Consider the following 18319-nt stretch of genomic DNA (forward strand, 5'->3'; position numbering starts at 1 on the left):
TCCCCAGGGGACGCGCGTAAGGGAGCCCCTCACCCCGGGCCGCGGGGGTCGCGGATCTGTCCCGGCCTTGACCCCAGCCTGCCCTCAAGCTCCGCGCCCTTGCCTGACCGTCCCCATGGCTCGGGGGCGCTATTCACGGTGTTTCTGCCCCCAGGGAGAAGGCTCTGGCCCTCACAGGGAACCAGGGCATCGAGGCTGCGATGGACTGGTGAGCGCTTCGATCGGGTGGCAGGGGCCTGGGAACAGCTGGGAGGGCCATTCCCAGCGTTAACCTTCCGCCCGACTTTCCCCCAGGTTGATGGAGCATGAAGATGACCCCGATGTGGACGAGCCTCTAGCGACTCCCCTAGGACATATCCTGGGACGGGAACCCACCCCCTCAGAGCAGAGCGGCCCTGAAGGTCCTGACCGAGGCACGCAATGTGATTATTCAGGAGGGTCTGAAGAAGAGAAATGGGTAATAATACTGGCTACTTGTTTGTAGGACCTGGTTCTGCAGCCGGAGAAGGCAAACCCGTTTTGAGTGAAGAGGAAAAACAGGAACAGACTAAGAGGTATAGTGAGGGTGTCTTACATTTCTGAGCATCATCCTCCACCTCTCTGCAGTACACAAGTCTGGTGGAGAAAAATCTGGAGTTTTCCTCCTTTCCTCTGCCCTTTCTTAGGGTTTTCCTTTTTGTTTCTTTCATTTGTCTTGAGACACCTTCCCTGATTGTGTTTTCTGAGTGCCTTGTGATAAGTTCACCTTCCCAGTCCACACCCATTTCTCCAGTGCTTTCCTTTCTGGCACACAGGATGTTGGAGCTGGTGGCTCAGAAGCAGCGGGAGCGCGAAGAGAGGGAGGAACGGGAAGCATTGGAACGGGAACGGCAGCGCAGGAGACAAGGGCAAGAGTTGTCAGCTGCACGACAGAAGCTACAGGAAGATGAGATGCGTCGGGCTGCTGAAGAGCGGAGAAGGGAAAAGGCTGAAGAGTTAGCAGCCAGGTCTGGATGATAAGGATGTTGGATAAAAGATGAGAAGGGAATGACAATTTTTCTGTCAACATCTGACCTGCTTTCCTCTTGTTTACTTTCCAGACAGAGAGTTCGAGAAAAGATTGAAAGGGACAAAGCAGAGAGAGCCAAGAAGGTAGGTGATGGAGAAGATATTGGGGGGGCAAGGTTATTAGAAAATTTCCTTTTCCAGCGTCAGAGGGAAAGGATGGGATTCTACAGTGTGTCTCCCAAGAGTGGAGGAGTACCTGAGCAGGTGTTTTTGCTTGTCCTTCAGTATGGCGGGAGTGTGGGTTCTCAGCCATCCACGCCAACCACAGAGCCAGGGCCTGTTCCGTCCTCTCCCAGCCAGGAGCCCCCCACCAAGCGGGAGTATGACCAGTGTCGCATACAGGTACTGTCTCCAATTCCCTTCTTGCTCCTAAACACCCTTTTGTTGACCTACAAGGTAGCCGGCTCACAACTTTTTTCAGTTATATTCCCTTTGCCAGAACTCTTCCTTTTTTGTAGGTGACTTTTGAAATCCTACCTCCTCAACTCATAGGATAGATATCAAATTTCACTTGCCTGTGTCTTATTTAAATCCGTATCTCCCTCTTACTCAGCAATTACCTTTTGTTTGTTCATTTTCATGTGGTGTATTACACAGCTGTTTACACGATGTGGCTTTTACTTAGGAATTTTTGTGTAATCTTGTCTCTGTCCTTAAATCATGAGGGAGTTGGGAATGCTTAGCAAAGCAGAGCCTGAGTGATTGTTCATTAGATGCTTTAAATAGTAAACATGCTGTTTCAGTCTGAGCGGAAGTAACCCGCTTTGCCCTTCTCCTTACTAGGGCGTCTCGCTCACTTTTGGTACTCACACACACTGTCTCTCTCTTGCCCCGTAGGTCAGGCTGCCAGATGGGACCTCACTGACCCAGACATTCCGGGCCCGGGAGCAGCTGGCAGCTGTGAGGCTCTATGTGGAGCTGCACCGAGGAGAGGAGCCTGGAGGGGGCCAGGACCCTGTGCAGTTGCTCAGTGGCTTCCCCCGGCGGGCCTTCTCAGAGGCCGACATGGAGCGGCCTCTGCAGGAGCTGGGTATGACGTGTGGGACCGGAAACAGAACTTGGGGGTAGAGGGACATGCCTGAGAAAAGAAGGGTTACAAGAGAAGGGACTTCATGGAGATGGTGTAAGGTCAGGAATCGGGGCCGGGGGGTGCGGTGTGTGCAAAAAAGGACATATGTTTATGGCTCACAGCTGCTTTCTTCTGTCTTCAGGACTTGTGCCTTCTGCTGTCCTCATTGTGGCCAAGAAATGTCCCAGCTGAGAGGCCTTTTTTCCACCATCCCTCTCTGACCTCTTCATCTTTGTTAAAGCACTGACATCTCCTTCCTAATAAATAGACCCTCTGAGTTCTGTATGTGCCTGACTCCTTCCTGAGTGGCTAGGAGGGACAAAACTAAGGCAGAGAAGCTAAAGGGAAGGTTTTTAAATTCGACTCTATCCTTAAATTTCCATCAGAGTTTCTCATCACTGGGTCTGATTAGTTGCTTGGGAGGTTGGGAGTGTGTGTGGGGGGTAATCCCCACATTGGATACACCTTGTATTTCTCAGAGGGACCCCAAATCCTGACTAGCTGTGGCCTTGACTTCTTTAAGTTTAGTTTCTTTTTCAGTAAAATAGGATAATAGTACCTGTTGACAGGGTTGTGGGGGCTCAGAATGCTGTGCTATTAGCACAGTTCCTGTCCCCTAACAGGCCCCCAGAGTATTAGCTACTAAGAGATTTTTTTAGTGGTGGCCATTCATGAACATTGAGACTTTAAGGTGGCCTTTACAACTTCTCTGTTCTGCACTAAACAGTATGAGCACTTGATATGCACCGCACAGTTTGAAGTGCTTTGAGTGTTAGCTGACATGAAGGCACTAATATCCAGGTTCAAGTGCAGTTGTCCCCATTTTGGAGACTGGGACACCAAAGCCTATGACTTGCCCAGATGAAAACAGGAGCCTGGCTGTAGGGCTCCTCTGGCTACTGTCCATCACTTCCTCCTGGTGTTCCCTCAAGCAGCTGCTGACCTCTTTCCTTTTGTTCCCAGGTGCGGAGAGTCACTGTGACTGTAAAGATCATACATAACAAATGTGCTCAAATCATGATTTCACCACCCAGCACCCATGGCTTTTGGGTTTTCAAGAGCACCCATGGTTCATACCTGGTTTCCCATCTCAGTGTTCTGGCTTCATTTAATAACAGCGGCCTTGTCCCCCTGTGCCCATTGCAGTCTTGCTTGGAATCACAATATAACAAGAGAGGAAGGGGTGAATTGATTGACTTGGGGCAGGTCTGCAACCCTGCTGATAGCTTTATCTCCCTCAATAGCATCTCCAAGACTTAACGACAATACAATTCAGAGTGGAAAGGAAGTGAAAATTTGGAGGGAAAAGAACCCATTACATTTACTGAGAGGCTGCTGCTTAGTGCCAGATGGTGCAGAGCCTTACGTGCCTAATTCTCACCTATGATAGAGCAGGACTGAGGCTCAGAGGACTTGGAACACCAGTTGAATCAAGATCTGACCCCAAGCTGCCTCCCTTCACTCCTCAGAACAAGTCCTCTCTCTGAGCCTGTTGAATCATAAGTGATTAAAAAACGTCACAGCTGGGCCTCCCCTGGTGGCGCAGCGGTTGAGCGCTGGGCTGCGAGGCTGCGCGCAGCCTCAGCAGCGCCAGTTCGTTCCCCAGCCGCCGGCGAGGGGCTCACACACACACACATACACAAAAGCCACAGCTGGCATCATGGCCTGTGCTCAAAAGTCCCTCTCCAACCTCACTTAAGGACAGGAGCCCAAGGTGTCCTCCGTGGGACACCTGCTGTGACACGGTTTTTCAGGGGAGTTGTATTTCAAGAATGTCGCTCGGTTATCCCCGGAAGTACACTCAAACTTACAGACCACAAGGCTCTGTGGGCTTCAGCCTCGCGTGGAGGGCAGGGTGGGTGGTAGCCGCAGGCATCCCCAAGCACCGCACCGACCCCGGGAAAACTGCAGGCAAATATTTAGAGATGTCCCACCGTAGGGTTCACTCTCCGGATGAGAGGACATTTTTATTAGTTCCTGCAGTTCGCCACATCCGATGTCTAGGTCCAAGACGTGGACATTTAGGCGCAGTCAGTGCAGGTTTTGGGGGGAAGGTGCTTATTCAGCGGCAGCTACCCCAGCCCCGGCGAGGCAGGGCGCGGCAAGCAGAGTCCGGACTCCCGGATGGGCTCTCGCAGGAGAAAAGACCGCCTCGCACTTCTGCACGGGAGCAGAGGTCTCAGCGCCCTCCGGGCAGCTCGGGGCTCACGCAGATCTCCCGCCGCCGCCGCCGCCCCCCATCCAGTTTTTCCTCCAGGCCACGTTCTCCTGCGTGGCCGCCGCCTGCTGCAGAGTGGCCAGCACTAACTGATTGGTCCTGGTCGACTCGTCCCTGCGCCGCGCGTCCTGCTCCGGCATCTCCTGCTGGCAGGACGGGAAGGTCGCAGTCCCGGTCCCCAGCCCGGGGCTCACCGCCCGCCCACCGCACCTGCGATCCCCAATTGCCCCACCTTCAGCATCGCCTGCTTCCGCTGCTCGCCCGGAGTGACAAGAACGAAGAGCGTGGAGCCCACGCAAGCCCCCGCGCCCAGAAGGATGCCCACCATCAGCGCCTTGCGCGCGGTCTCCATGGCCCACCCCGCGACCAGCGAGGCGCCCTCTGGAGCCTCCCGCAGCCTAGAGTGGCCACTGCCGTCTCACCGCCCCCAGCGCAGGCTAGAGCGACCCGACGCGACCATAGAGAAGGCGCCGGGCTAGAGAGGGCCCAAGCCGGCCTCTGTGGACTAGAATTAGCTAGACGGATAAGCGCGTCGAAAGGAGTAGGCACAGAGGACGAGCTCGGTGCCGTGGTCTTGAACTCCGGAGTGGTGATGCTAGAATGCGTGTTTTCGTAGTTGCTGTGGGTCTTATATATTTTTTAAAACCTTTTTTATTTATGAGCTAAAGAACTGGGGTACAGGCCAGAGGTTGGGGGCGGTGGTGGCGAGAGGATTCATCAAGGATGGAGTGGGGTACAGGCTGGTTGACTGATACACTGCAGAGGGGAACAGCGGGAGAGGCAGGAGAGGTCCGCTGAGCCATGGGGGTAAAAGCTGCGGTCCCACCACTGGGATCTTCTCCTCCCCTGGAAGGCCCTTAATCTCCTAACATGTCATCCTCTGAGCAGCCTGTGCCCCAGTTCTTGTATGCATAAATAAATATTTTTAAAAATGATTAAGGGGTCAGATGCCAAAGATGATTAAAGGCGCAGTTCGTGGAATTCCCTGGACAGGGGTATTCTGTGTTCAACCACCTGACCTCTCAGAACCACCACCCATGGCCCTTGTGCCTGGGAGTAGCAAGGATGGGCCTTGGCCTACATTCTTTTTTTCCCCCAATTTTTAAAAGGGCTTTAAAATTTTTTAATGTATTTTTTACATCATTTTTCACTTTTGCACAATGTATGCATTTTTATCTTGGTTATAGTCCCCATACAATCCCCACTACCCTTATTTTGATCCTACACCCTCCCCCACTCTCCCTCAGTGTGTCTTTGGTTTATAGTTGCTTGTTGATTTTTACTTTATTATAATCAGTCTTTTTCCTGGTCCCTTATTTAGGTTTTCTAAATTCCTGCTATGAGTGAGACCATCTGGTATTTTTTTCGTTCTGGCTTATTTCACTGAGCATGATCCCTTCCAGCTCCATCCATGTTGCTGCAAATTGCATGAGTTTATCTTTTTGATTGCTGAGTAATATTCCATATGTATATGTACCATATCTTCTCGATCCAGTCATCTATTTAGGGGCGTTTGGGTTTCCATAGCTTAGCTATTGTAATAGTGCGTTGCTTAACCCCTTGTGCCACCAGGGAGACCCCCCCAGGAAGTTTTCATTGTTAATGAACTCTTTAATTCTTGGCCCCCCCAGGCTGGACTTGGAACCCACTGGGCTCCAGATCTCCCTCAAGGCTCTTTAACCCAGGTAGTCCTCCTACCCATCTTTTCAGTCTGTCCCTTTTACAGGTGAGAAAAAATGAGGGTGAGGGCCTCCCGGGTGGCGCAGCGGTTGAGCTCTGGGTTGGGAAGCTGCCCGCAGCCTCTGCAGCGCCAGTTCAATCCCCGGCCACGGGGGGAGGGTCCCACATGGAGGGCAGATCTGCTGCCCGCTGCTCCCCTCAGGAGTGTGCCTGTTCTGTTCCCAGCTCTGGCAGTGGTGAATCCTCTCACCTCCTGTCCTTCTAACTGTACCCAGCGCTTGTATGAATAAATAAATCTTAAAAAAAAAAAAAAAGAAAAAATGAGGCTGAGGTTAGGCCATTGGGTCACAGTCAGTGCTGGCATTTAAGAACCCCTACCTGCTGCTTTTAGGAGTTGGCAGTTAGTACCTACTTGCACCTTTGCCGATTGAGTGCACAACTTGTGCCTGGCACTGCTAAATATTTTCACTCATTGTGGCATATAATCACCTACACTGCAGGGATAATTCTTACCTTACAGATGAGTGAAATGGACATAGATACTTCTAATGTTGCATGTACCCAGCTAAGTAAAAGTACACACCAGAAATCATCTTTATTTTTCTAGCCACCATGCAAAGGCTTCTTTCCATTCTGTCCCCATCCAATAGAAACTCTAGGGCCTGCCCTAAAGTCTTTAATGAGATCCTTGAACCAAGTAGGCAAAGTAGGTGATACCCCTGAAAGGGCCCAGCTCCTGCACGGAGACAACCCAGCCCTGGGAAGCTTGCTCCAGGCAGGGCAATCGCACATCAGGATCCTCATCTGAGAACTGGATCAGGGTCCCCTGGGGACTCAGGACCCTCAGGCACTCTGACAGCAGCTGGTGAGCTCCAGGCAGACCACCCCGGGCAACAGCATCCCAGGTACCCTTGTCCAGAATGAGGTGGAAGGAGCCTGTGGAAGCCACTGGTTCCAGGTTCTGGGCATCAGCCTGCATGAAGCGGAGGCGGGAGGCCGGGTGCCCAGGGCACAGAGGTCTTTGGTCTTGATTACCCTCCAGGAGGCTGTTCATGTGAGCCACAGCCACGGGAGAGAAGTCCACCCCCAGCACGTCCACCGGGTGCGGACACTTGGTGTAAAGGCCTGTACACAGGCTCGAGGTGCCACAGCCCACGTCCAGCACCCTAGTGGGACTGGCAGCCTTTGCTTCCTGCAGGAACGGCATAAGGAGCCCCTGGGCTTCCTCAAATCCAAAGAACCAGTCGAAGGTGGGGACGCTACCCAGACGGGGGTGGGCGTGTAGCTGATCCCAGAGGCGGCGATCGCCTAGACAGCTATCGGCCAGGGAGCCTGTGGACATGGGGGATGGGGTGTCACGCGGCGCCTGAATCCTACCTCACCGCTGCAAACTAAAAACGGTGCAATGTACCCTTAGGGTCTAAAGAGCCACAAGTTCAGGAACCAGACACCCGGGCCGCAAAGAACCCACCAGATTTCCTGCCCGCCGAGGTGCGGCGCGCCCCCGCCGCCAGGGTCGCCACCGGGAAGGTTCGGCGCAGCGCAGCGGCCATCGGAGGCGCAAGGAAAGACGCGGACACGCTGCCACTACGGCACCAACAGCCTTTATTGGAGGCAACGGGAAGTGGAGGGGGTGGGGAAACGACAGCTCGGGCTCCCGAGGAGTTTCCAAAGGCCTGAAATCAAAGGAGACGCGTCAGCCCCGGGAGGAGCCCGCCGACCGGGTCAGCGCGGCTTCCCCCGCGGACGGCGTGTCTCGGCGCCTGAGGATAGAACCGGCGGACGGGCCGCCGCCGGCACCGAAGACATGTCGCCGAGCGGGCCGCAGCCCTGTCGCTCTGCCTCCGTACATTACGGGGAGCGGGACCGCACGCCCGATACCCGCCAAGAAATGGAGGACCCCAGGCCCCACCCGGACCCCCACCCGGACCCCCGCCCGGCCTCGCGGCCCAGACGCGCGACGTGCTCACCTGGCGGCAGCTCCCGAAAGACGGAGGCCGCGGCCGAGCGCCTTTATATACCCTGGCCCCGCCCCTGGGCTGCGATTGGCTGTCGCGGAGGGGCGGGCCCCGCGAGGGGCGGGGCCTCCGCGGTCTGCGCGCGGCGGAAACGCGGCCCGGAGCAGCCCTGGCCGCGCGCTCATGGGGGGCCCCGGAGGGAAGATCAACCGGCCCCGAACGGTGACTGAGTGGGAGCCCCGCCTGTTTCCCCGAGCTTCCCGAGCCGCTCAGCTTTCCTGGGATGGCGTCGATGGGCCGGAGGCGCCGGGTAGGGGGTCAGGGCTCGCGGGGCGTAGTCTGATGGGCTCCTTCCCTCCCCCAGGAGCTGAAGAAGAAGCTGTTCAAGAGGCGGCGGGTGTTGGGCCGCGACCGGCGACTGAAGCACCGGGTGGTCGGGGCTGTGGTGGACGAAGGGCTGACGACGCGGCACCACCTCAAGAAGCGGGCGTGAGTGCGGGCCTCTTCCCCTTGGCGCTCGAGCCCCCCTGCCCCTCTCGTGCATGCCGCCACGCTGTTTCTGCCCCACGCTGCTTCCCTCAGGACCGGCACCTCACACCCCAAGTCCCTTTCCCTGCCTCGGCTTGGGAGTGGACTTCCCACCAGGGACAGTGGGGAGCAGACTTTCCGGAACTTCATGATGAAGTGTATTTGGTCTTCGTTCCTGGATCCTGGCACAGATTTCCAAAAACTCTTGGAATTTCTGGAGTGTTTTATTTCATAAGGAACCCACCCCCCCTTTTTTTAAAGATTTATTTAATCATGCATACAAGAACTAGGGTACAGGCCAGAAGCGCGGGAGGGTGAGAGGATTCACCAGAGACAGCGGGGAACAGAACAGACAGACAGACCAAAATGCACTGCTGAGGGGAGCAGCGGGTGAGACAGGAGAGGTCTGCTGCACCATGTGGGTATCTCCCAGGCTGGCGGGGAGGAACCCGCACTGCAGAGGCTGCTGACAGCTTCACAGTGCTGCCCTCAACCGGTGGCACCACCAGGGGAGGCCCAAGAAACCCCTTTTGAGTACATAATAGATCTACTGAGATACACTGCTGAGGGCAGCAGCCAGCTGGTGAGACAGGAGAGGTCAGTTGTGCCATGTAGGTTATCTCCCTGGCTGGGGATGGAGCTCACGCTTAATAGCACTGAGACATTAACCCCCGTACCATCAGGGAGGTCCTGAGATTAGTATCAAGTAAAATACACTAGTGTCTAAATGTTGGGGAGATTTAACTCACTACCTTAGAGCCCAGATTCTCAACGGCTCTTTGTTTTGGGGTTTTTTTTTTTTTTTTTTTTTTTTTAAGGACAGGTTTATTAGGAAAAGGAGAAAGAAAAAGAGAGACACTTGCACAGTGACTGGCAGGCAGGAGAGCTGCCTCTCAATGGCTCTGTGATCAGAATCCAAACATCTTTTCAATAGTCAGAAACACTCGTGTGGCCTGGATCCATTCTGGTCAACTTATCATTGCTCCTACCTGCCCTACAGTTCCAGTGCACGTGCCAATATCACTCTGTCTGGGAAGAAGCGCAGGAAGCTCCTCCAGCAGATTCGGCTTGCCCAGAAAGAGAAAGCAGCCATGCAAGGTGAAGCAGGGGCTCAGGTGGGCTGAGGGGACAAACTGAATTCATTTGGGTTAATACTTCCTCTTTCCCTTTGCTCAGTGGAAGCCCCCCTGCAGCCAGCCAGGACTAGTGAACCACAGCCCAAAAGACAAAAGAAGACAAAAGCCCCCCAGGATGTGGACATGGAAGACCTTGAAGAGGAGAGCTAAGTGTCTCACTCCTTCCTCCAGAAGATTCTTAACCAGAGGCCGCAAGACTCAGTGGTTCAGAGGACTTTAGAGAGAGCACAGGCCGGCCCTCTCACAGTCCCTCTTCCATGATGGCCTAGTGACCTTCTGGGGCATGTATTGAGAGGGAGAAGGTGGGAAAGAAAGACATGGAGAGGGCCCTCCTTAGTATCCAACTCCATTTTAAAAAGTCCTGGAGCGTGCTCTAAGATGTGTGTAATTAAATGTAGGAATGGGGGTAGCCCATGAAAAGGGGTCTGGGGGCGTGGGAAAAGGAGCCACAGAGCTTACTAGAGTTGAACAAAGGCAACAAGAAGCCAGCCTCTGATTGCCCAACTCCTAGTGAGCTCTTCATGTCTGACAAAAATAGAGATTACTGCAGGGGCGGCCGAGGAGGGGAGGGTCCTGGTATCAGCCCTGCCACTATGTGAGCAGGTGGGCAAGTCGCTTTAGGTCATGTTTGTCATGTTTGTCTGCTTCCTTTGCTGGGGTATATTTTTAATAAAGTGAAGACCAAACATTATTTTTCCCTTTAATGTTCAGAATTCTGTTTCTTGGAAACCAGGGCTGGTATATTTGGTTAAAATGAAAGCTACTTATGAGACGGTGTGTTCTACAAGGGAAAAGCATGTTCTCCAGCCCTAGTTAATCAGTGCAGGCTTCCTGGAAGAGGCAGGGTTTGGGCCCAATATTGTGCTTTATATTTTGAACAGTTTCAAATCTTCAGTAATGTTAAAAGAGATTAGTACAATACATCCTTATTTATGCATGCTATTGGAATTTAGCAATCTAACATTTTGCTATACTTGTTTTATATCTCTCTGCACACTTGCATGTGTGTATGTAAGTGTGTATTTTTGTTGTCTTTAGGGTCTCATTTGAAAATACATTGCAGATGAGCTTTTATCCCCTAAGCACATTCTTCTATATAGACAAAATATTATCACACCTAAGACATTTAACACTGGTGAATTAACTAGTATCCAATTTTTCATGTTCAGATCTTCTCAGTTGTTCCAGTAATATATTTTTTTTAAGATTTATTTATGCATACAAGAGCTGGAGTGTAGGCCAGAAGTGTAGGCAGAGAGGTGAGATGATTCACCAGAGACAGAATGGGGAGCAGATCTGCTGAAATACACTGCTGAAGGGAGCAGCGGAGAAGACAGGAGAGGTCTGCTGCGCCATGTGGGTCAGCTCCCTGGCTGCGGATCAAACTCATGCTACAGTGGCTGAAGATAGCTTTATAGTGCTGAGACTAAAACCCTTGTGCCACCAGGGAGGCCCTCCAGTAATAATTCTTTTTTTTTAAAGATTTATTTTTTATTTATACTATTGTATAAATAGTATTGTATAAATATACTATTGTATGATAGTATTGTACTATACTATTGTTTAGCTGGGGTACAGGCCAGAGGCATGGGAGGGTGAGAGAATCCACCAGGGACAGAGCAGGGAGCAGAACAGGCAGAAGGACCAAAATACACTGCTGAGGGGAGCAGCAAGCAAGACATGAGAGGTCTGCCACGCCATGTGGGAATCTTCCTGGCTGGCCAGGGATCGAACAGGTGCCGCGTAGGGTGCACACAGCCTCACAACGCTGTGCTCAACCAGCTGCGCCACCGAGGAGGCCCACAGTGAATCAACTATTAAGAACCTACTGGGTCTCCCCGTTGGTGCAGGTGGTTGAGCGCAGCGCTGTGAGGCTGTCCGCAGCCTCTGCAGTGCTGGTTGATCCCCACTGGTGTCAGAGCAACCCACATGGCGAGCAGGCCTCTCCTGTCGCCTCTGCTGCTCCCCTCAGCAGTGTGTTTCGTCAGTCTGCCTGTTCTGTTCCCCTCTCTGTCTCTGGTGAACCCTGTCACCCTCCCGTGCATCTGGCTTGTACCCCAGCTCTTGTATAAAATAAATAAATCTTTAAAAAATAAAAAAACCTACTATGTGCTAGGCAGACACTGTTGTAGGTGACTTTTCACAAAATGGGCCAAGTTTCTGTGGCCAAAGAAAGAGTATTTTCTGGAGTTCATTCAACAAATATCATAAAAATAGCTAACACTTCTAGAGCATTTACACTGGGGACACTCAGTGCTATGCACATACCAAGGATACTGCTTGGTTTCAATTTTCACAAGAACCCTGTGAGGCATTTGTACTGTCACCACCCTCCTTTCCAGAAGAGGAAAGTGGCATAGGGAAGTGAATTTCACAGCTAGGAAGTAAAATAGCTGCAGTGCACTGTTTACAATAGCTAAGATATGGAGACAACCTAAAGGCCCAAAAACAGATGACTGTATGGAGAAGATGTGGTATATACACAATGGAATATTATTCAGCAATAAAGAAGATAAACTTATGCCATTAGCAGTAACATGGATGGAGTTGGGATTATGCTTAGTGAAATAAGTCAGAAGGAAAGAGAAATATGGCATGGTTTCGCTTATAGGAGGAACATAGGGAAGACAAACAAGGGATCAGGGAAAAGAAGACAAAAATAGCAGGCAAACTAGAAACTTCAGACTTTCAGGAGGGGAGGAAGAGGGATCAAAACATGAGAGGGAAGAGCACGAGTGATTATGGTGATGGTTCACCGGTGTTTCAATGGTGGGAATTTTATGGGGACACCACCTGAGAGAATGAACTAGGATGTAAAAAGTATACATATATAAAACATATATGTATACGTCTCTCTCACTTTCTCTCTCTCTCTCTCTCTCTCTCTCTCTCTCTCTCTCTCTCGTGTGTGTGTGTGTGTGTGTGTGTAAGTAGCTGCAGTGAGGGAACGGTGGATGAGTTGTTCAAGATCAGATGAGAGCAGCTGAGTGCCCTCTGCAGGTATGGGAATGCCAGATAGACAACAGTCTCTGGTCAGCAGTTTGGAGGGAGCAAAGCCTAACCAATGGAGACTGACAGGAAGACTGGAGTGCTTGCTTGTGACAGGACACGTTCAGCCCAACCGCCCCAATTCATTTTGGGCTTCCTCTCCCTCCCTCCCTGGCCTCTTCTTCATCTTCTCCTAATGGATTTTCTCTTCTTTCCTTTTGTCTCTTTTCCGCTTTTCCCCTTTCCTTCTCTCCTTTTACTGTTTTTTACAGGGCCACTGTGGGTTGATTAACATATTTCTTTGTAATTCATTTTTTTTTTAAATTCAGTGAGTTAACCACCATTTTTGGCATTGGGAAAAAACAAAAAAAACACAACAATGAAAAATCGCGGCTGGTTTTAGTCTGTGTGTCAATGTCCCTTTGGAGGAAAAAAATCCCCAAAAGATCGTGTCGAGGGCGCGTGGGCTTCCCGCTGTCATTTTCGCAGCGCAGCTCTGGGTCCCTGACAAAGGGCGGAACCAATGTACGAGGGTAGCGGACGTCGCCGGATTAATTTTCCTGAGAGGCCTGGTCTCTAGTTCCTTTTGGGTTTCCCGTCAGCGCGCATGCGCTGCCTGAATCCGCCGCTCCCGCCTCGGGCTCGGGCTAGGGCTCCGGGATGTCCGCGTTGTGCGACCCTCCCGGGGCCCCAGGGCCTCCCGGGCCTGCCCCTGCCACCTACGGTCCCGCGCCGCTCAGGTAGTCAGAGCCCCTGGCATCTTCCCCTACCGCGCGGCCCCGCGCCTATCCCCAACCTTCTCGACAGAAACCCGGATCCTCGAGAACTCGCGTCAGGGTTCTCGGAGATTCCTGGTCGGGTCTTCCCAGAACTCGGGGACACCTTACCAAAACTCTGGGCTCCCGTGCCCGCGCTGCAAGATCTCGGTTCTGCCTCCCCTTAAGCCCTAGTGCCTGGTTTCTCCAGACCCCGGCCTTGCTCTCCTAGCAGTTGGGGATATCGAAACTCTTGGGAACCAGCTGCCCTGCTCCTTCTAGACGCGAGGGCACCCAGGGTCCCCCGACTTCATAAAAACTCCCTCGGAACGCAGACCCAGAAACCCACAGACTGCTTCTTTCTGGCCTTTTCCTTGTCCTCAACAGAGACTCTCCCCTCTTGGGAGAGTCTTGGGTGTGTGGTTTGTTTATTTTTTGAGGAACCAGGGAGAAAGAGCCCTGCCAGAATCCTTTCAGCCCCTAGAGGATGCGGTCTTATTTGGCAGAAAAGGCACTAAGAGAAAGGGGATTTTGCCTCTTTCCATAACACCGGCTTCTGAACCTCTAAGACTGGACTCATGTTTTGGGAGGAGGAGCGTTCCAAGGAGGCATTAGCTTGTCCTTGCCCTGGATTCCTAGGCACACCCAGGATACTGGCAAGGTGGTGGTTGTTGATGTGGTAGATTCCAAATGGTGGGTGGTTAGGATGCTTGCAGAATATGAGAAGAAACAGGTATTGGAGAGGATTTCTAATAAGAAACAAGTTTGCATGTAGGATGTTCTTTTTACTAAGGGCAAAGGTTGTTAATGTTGGGGTGGATGGGGAGTGCTGAAGCTGGAAAGTTGTTGTTGTTTTTTAATATTTATTTGTGCATACAAGAGCTGGGGTGTAGGCCAGAGGCAGGGGGTGAGAGGATTCACCAGAGATAGAGTGGTGGGTCTACTGAAATACACTGCTGAGGGGAGCAGCGGGCAAGAGAGGAGAGGTCTACTGCGCCATGTGGGTCAGCTCCCTGACTGGGGATTGAACTCAGGTTGCAGAGGCTGCAGATAGCTTCATAGTGCTTAGACTTAATCCCTTGCACCACCAGGGCAGCTCTGGAAAGGTATTTTTAAAACATGTTATAGAAACACAAAATACACTTACCAAGAATTATTGAGTACTTCCCATATACCAGGCACCTCAATAGAAGGAGATTCGATGCTGAAGAACATAGAAGTGGTTGCTACTCTCTTGGATAGTCTGATTACTATGGGATCATAACAGAACCTACCTTATTGGGCTGTTGTCTGGGTTGAAATACACATGGAGTACTTCAAAGAGTACCTCACGTTCTAAGAGTTATCTGACATTGATAATTATTATTGAAAGAAACAGAGCTATCATTTGTTGATTAGTGTGAACTAGGTATGGTGATCAAGTGTTTACGAGAGACAGTTATTCCTACTTTACATAGGAAGAAGTAAAAAAGTACTCAGTAAGTTCTTTCTTACATAAAAAGAACATACATGGAAGGAATGTAACTTCCCAATATTCTAAGTCTGCTTTTGCTTCTAAGTCTAAGTCTAAGTCTTTTGCTTCCTTACAGTGCTCAGGAGCTGTCCCAGGAGATCAAGGCTTTTCTGACTGGTGTAGACCCCATTCTAGGCCACCAACTCTCTGCCCGGGAACATGCTCGCTGCGGTCTTCTCCTGCTTCGCTCTCTGCCTCCTGCTCGGGCTGCTGTGCTTGACCACTTGAGAGGGGTCTTTGATGAGAGTGTCCGGGCTCACCTGGCGACCCTGGATGAAAGCCCTGTGGCTGGCCCACCTCACCTTCGTCCACCCCTACCCTCCCATGTCCCTGCAGGGGGACCTGGACTAGAGGATGTGGTGCAGGAAGTACAGCAGGTACTGTCTGAGTTCATCCGGGCCAACCCGAAGGCCTGGGCACCTGTGATCAGTGCATGGTCCATTGACCTCATGGGGCAACTGAGCAGCACATACTCAGGCCAGCACCAGCGTGTGCCCCACGCCACTGGCTCTCTCAACGAATTACTTCAGCTGTGGATGGGCTGTCGGGCCACACGCACATTAATGGACATCTATGTGCAATGCCTCTCGGCTCTCATTGGTAGTTGCCCGGATGCCTGCGTGGATGCCTTGCTGGATACCTCTGTCCAGCATTCTCCACACTTCGACTGGGTTGTGGCACACATTGGCTCCTCTTTTCCTGGCACCATCATCTCCAGAGTTCTCTCCTGTGGCCTTAAGGACTTTTGTGTTCACAGCGGGGCTGGAGGTGCTGCTGGTGGCAGTGGTGGAAGCTCTTCTCAAACGCCCTCTACAGACCCCTTCCCAGGATCTCCTGCTGTCCCTGGGGAGAAACGGGTGCCTAAGATCGCCTCAGTTGTAGGTATCCTAGGGCATCTGGCTTCCCGCCATGGAGACAGCATACGACGGGAGCTCCTGCGAATGTTTCATGATAGCCTGGCAGGGGGCACTGGGGGCCGGAGTGGGGACCCCTCCCTTCAGGCCACAGTTCCTTTCCTACTGCAGCTGGCAGTCATGTCACCAGCTTTACTGGGCACAGTCTCTGGAGAGTTGGTAGATTGCCTTAAACCCCCAGTTGTGCTGAGCCAGCTGCAGCAACACCTTCAGGGATTCCCCCGAGAGGAGCTGGACAACATGCTGAACCTGGCTGTGCACCTGGTGAGCCAGGCCTCTGGGGCAGGCGCCTACCGCCTCTTGCAGTTCTTGGTGGACACGGCCATGCCTGCCTCAGTTATTACCACCCAGGGCCTGGCTGTGCCAGACACTGTACGTGAGGCCTGTGACCGGCTGATCCAGCTGCTTCTGTTGCACCTGCAAAAACTTGTCCATCATCGAGGAGGGTCTCCTGGGGAAGGGGTGCTGGGCCCATCCCCACCCCCCCGCCCTGTTCCCTTTCTAGATGCGCTAAGAAACCATGTCGGAGAGCTGTGTGGAGAGACATTACGATTGGAACGGAAGAGATTCCTCTGGCAGCACCAGCTCCTAGGTCTGCTCTCTGTCTATACCCGGCCTAGCTGTGGACCTGAGGCTTTGGGCCACCTTCTGAGCCGGGCCCGGAGTCCTGAAGAGTTGAGTTTGGCTACCCAGTTATATGCAGGGCTGGTCGTCAGTCTCTCTGGCCTCCTGCCCCTGGCCTTCCGTAGCTGCCTGGCTCGGGTGCATGCAGGGACTTTGCAGCCTCCCTTCACGACCCGGTTCCTACGCAATTTGGCATTGCTAGTGGGGTGGGAACAGCAGGGTGGTGAGGGCCCTGTAGCCCTAGGGGCCCGGTTTGGGGAGTCAGCCTCAGCCCATCTGTCTGATCTGGCTCCTCTCCTCTTGCATCCTGAGGAGGATGTAGCTGAAGCTGCTGCCTCCCTCCTGGCCATCTGTCCCTTCCCTCCGGAAGCCCTGTCCCCCTCCCAGCTCCTGGGACTGGTGAGAGCTGGAGTGCATCGCTTCTTTGCCTCTCTGAGGCTACATGGCCCTCAGGGTGTGGCTTCCGCCTCCCAGCTTCTAACCCGCCTCTCTCAGACCTCCCCAGCTGGGCTCAAGGCTGTCTTGCAGCTGCTAGTTGAGGGAGCCTTACATCGCGGCAACACAGAACTGTTTGGAGGGGAAGTAAGCAGGGACAATGAGACTCTGTCAGTTGTCTCTGCACCTCTGACTTCTGCCTCTCTACTGGACACAAACCGGCGGCACACTGCGGCTGTTCCAGGTCCTGGAGGGATTTGGTCTGTTTTCCATGCTGGAGTCATCGGTCAAGGCCTAAAGCCACCCAAGTTTGTCCAGTCACGAAATCAGCAGGAAGTGACCTTTAACACCCAGAGCCTCCTCAGCCTCTTGGTACATTGCTGCAGTGCTCCTGGGAGCACTGAATGTGGGGGCTGCTGGGGGGCTCCCACCCTCAGCCCGGAGGCAGCCAAAGCAGTGGCAGTGACCTTGGTGGAGAGCGTGTGTCCTGATGCAGCTGGTGCTGAGCTGACCTGGCCCCCTGAGGAGCATGCCCGGGCCACCGTGGAGCGGGATCTCCGCATTGGCCGGCGTTTCCGGGAACAGCCCCTGCTCTTTGAGCTGTTAAAGCTGGTAGCAGCTGCTCCACCAGCCCTATGCTACTGCTCCGTGCTGCTGCGGGGCCTGCTGGCTGCCCTCTTGGGCCATTGGGAAGCTTCTCGCCATCCTGATACAGCCCACTCCCCCTGGCACCTGGAGGCATCCTGCACCTTGGTGGCTGTCATGGCTGAGGGAAGCCTCCTGCCACCAGCTCTGGGTAATATGCATGAGGTTTTTAGCCAACTGGCACCTTTTGAAGTACGTCTGCTGCTGCTCAGTGTCTGGGGCTTTCTCCGGGAGCATGGGCCCTTGCCCCAGAAGTTCATCTTCCAGTCGGAGCGTGGCCGCTTCATCAGGGACTTCTCCAGGGAGGGTGGCGGTGAGGGTGGACCCCATCTGGCCGCGCTGCACAGTGTCCTCCATCGCAACATTGACCGCCTGGGCCTTTTCTCTGGCCGTTTCCAGGCACCTTTACCTTCCACTCTTCTTCGCCAGGGGACATAGCCTTTTCCATGCCCACAAGCCAAGGGAGGTTGAGCAGTGAGATAGGGAACTAAGGTGCTCCAGAAAGGTGGAGGTTTCTCTTCTTAGTCCTTACCCTAAAAGAGCGCTGTCACTTTTTTCCTCTTCTTTTTTTTAAAAATAAAATTTGCCGAGTTGAGAAAAACAGTCCAGTGCCTGTGTCTGATGCTTAGAACCTGCAAAGTCGGACAGCGCCCGGCTCTGGACAATCCCTTCCCGCCGTCTAGCCCCGCCCTGGCCACGCCCCCTACAAGCATTTGGAATGCGCGCTCCACCAATGGGACAGCCGCCCGACGCTTTCAGGCCGGGCCAATCAGAAGGCCGGAAGAGGCGGGCGCTGAAATACGTGGCTC

The 18319-nt window shown here is 53.1% G+C and overlaps 5 protein-coding genes across 5 annotated transcripts; 3 read left to right on the plus strand and 2 right to left on the minus strand.

The window, feature by feature from the left end:
* Positions 1-412: 412 nt before the first annotated feature.
* UBXN1 (UBX domain protein 1) lies at positions 413-2385 on the plus strand. Its single transcript, XM_084229251.1, has 6 exons — positions 413-554; positions 795-986; positions 1080-1131; positions 1273-1389; positions 1885-2077; positions 2259-2385. Exons 1-6 carry the CDS (start codon positions 454-456, stop codon positions 2306-2308), a joined length of 705 nt encoding a protein of 234 aa, XP_084085377.1. The 5' UTR covers positions 413-453; the 3' UTR covers positions 2309-2385.
* Positions 2386-4321: 1936 nt separating this feature from the next.
* UQCC3 (ubiquinol-cytochrome c reductase complex assembly factor 3) lies at positions 4322-4686 on the minus strand (the record flags this gene model as incomplete). The annotated part of the gene is made up of 2 exons (XM_084247128.1): positions 4322-4477; positions 4567-4686. 2 exons carry the CDS (start codon positions 4684-4686, stop codon positions 4322-4324), a joined length of 276 nt encoding a protein of 91 aa, XP_084103254.1.
* A 2004-nt stretch (positions 4687-6690) lies between these two features.
* Positions 6691-7567, minus strand: CSKMT (citrate synthase lysine methyltransferase; the record flags this gene model as incomplete). Its single annotated transcript, XM_084241545.1, has 2 exons — positions 6691-7346; positions 7486-7567. 2 exons carry the CDS (start codon positions 7565-7567, stop codon positions 6691-6693), a joined length of 738 nt encoding a protein of 245 aa, XP_084097671.1.
* Positions 7568-8155: 588 nt separating this feature from the next.
* Positions 8156-9786, plus strand: LOC311183927 (uncharacterized protein C11orf98; the record flags this gene model as incomplete). Its single annotated transcript, XM_084253628.1, has 4 exons — positions 8156-8194; positions 8337-8461; positions 9501-9598; positions 9677-9786. 4 exons carry the CDS (start codon positions 8156-8158, stop codon positions 9784-9786), a joined length of 372 nt encoding a protein of 123 aa, XP_084109754.1.
* Positions 9787-13269: 3483 nt separating this feature from the next.
* INTS5 (integrator complex subunit 5) lies at positions 13270-18126 on the plus strand. The gene is made up of 2 exons (XM_084236111.1): positions 13270-13364; positions 14969-18126. Exons 1-2 carry the CDS (start codon positions 13285-13287, stop codon positions 17946-17948), a joined length of 3060 nt encoding a protein of 1019 aa, XP_084092237.1. The 5' UTR covers positions 13270-13284; the 3' UTR covers positions 17949-18126.
* Positions 18127-18319: the final 193 nt, after the last annotated feature.

This window comes from Talpa europaea (genome assembly GCF_964194135.1).
Source record: "Talpa europaea genome assembly, chromosome: 1".
Lineage (NCBI taxonomy): Eukaryota > Metazoa > Chordata > Mammalia > Eulipotyphla > Talpidae > Talpa > Talpa europaea.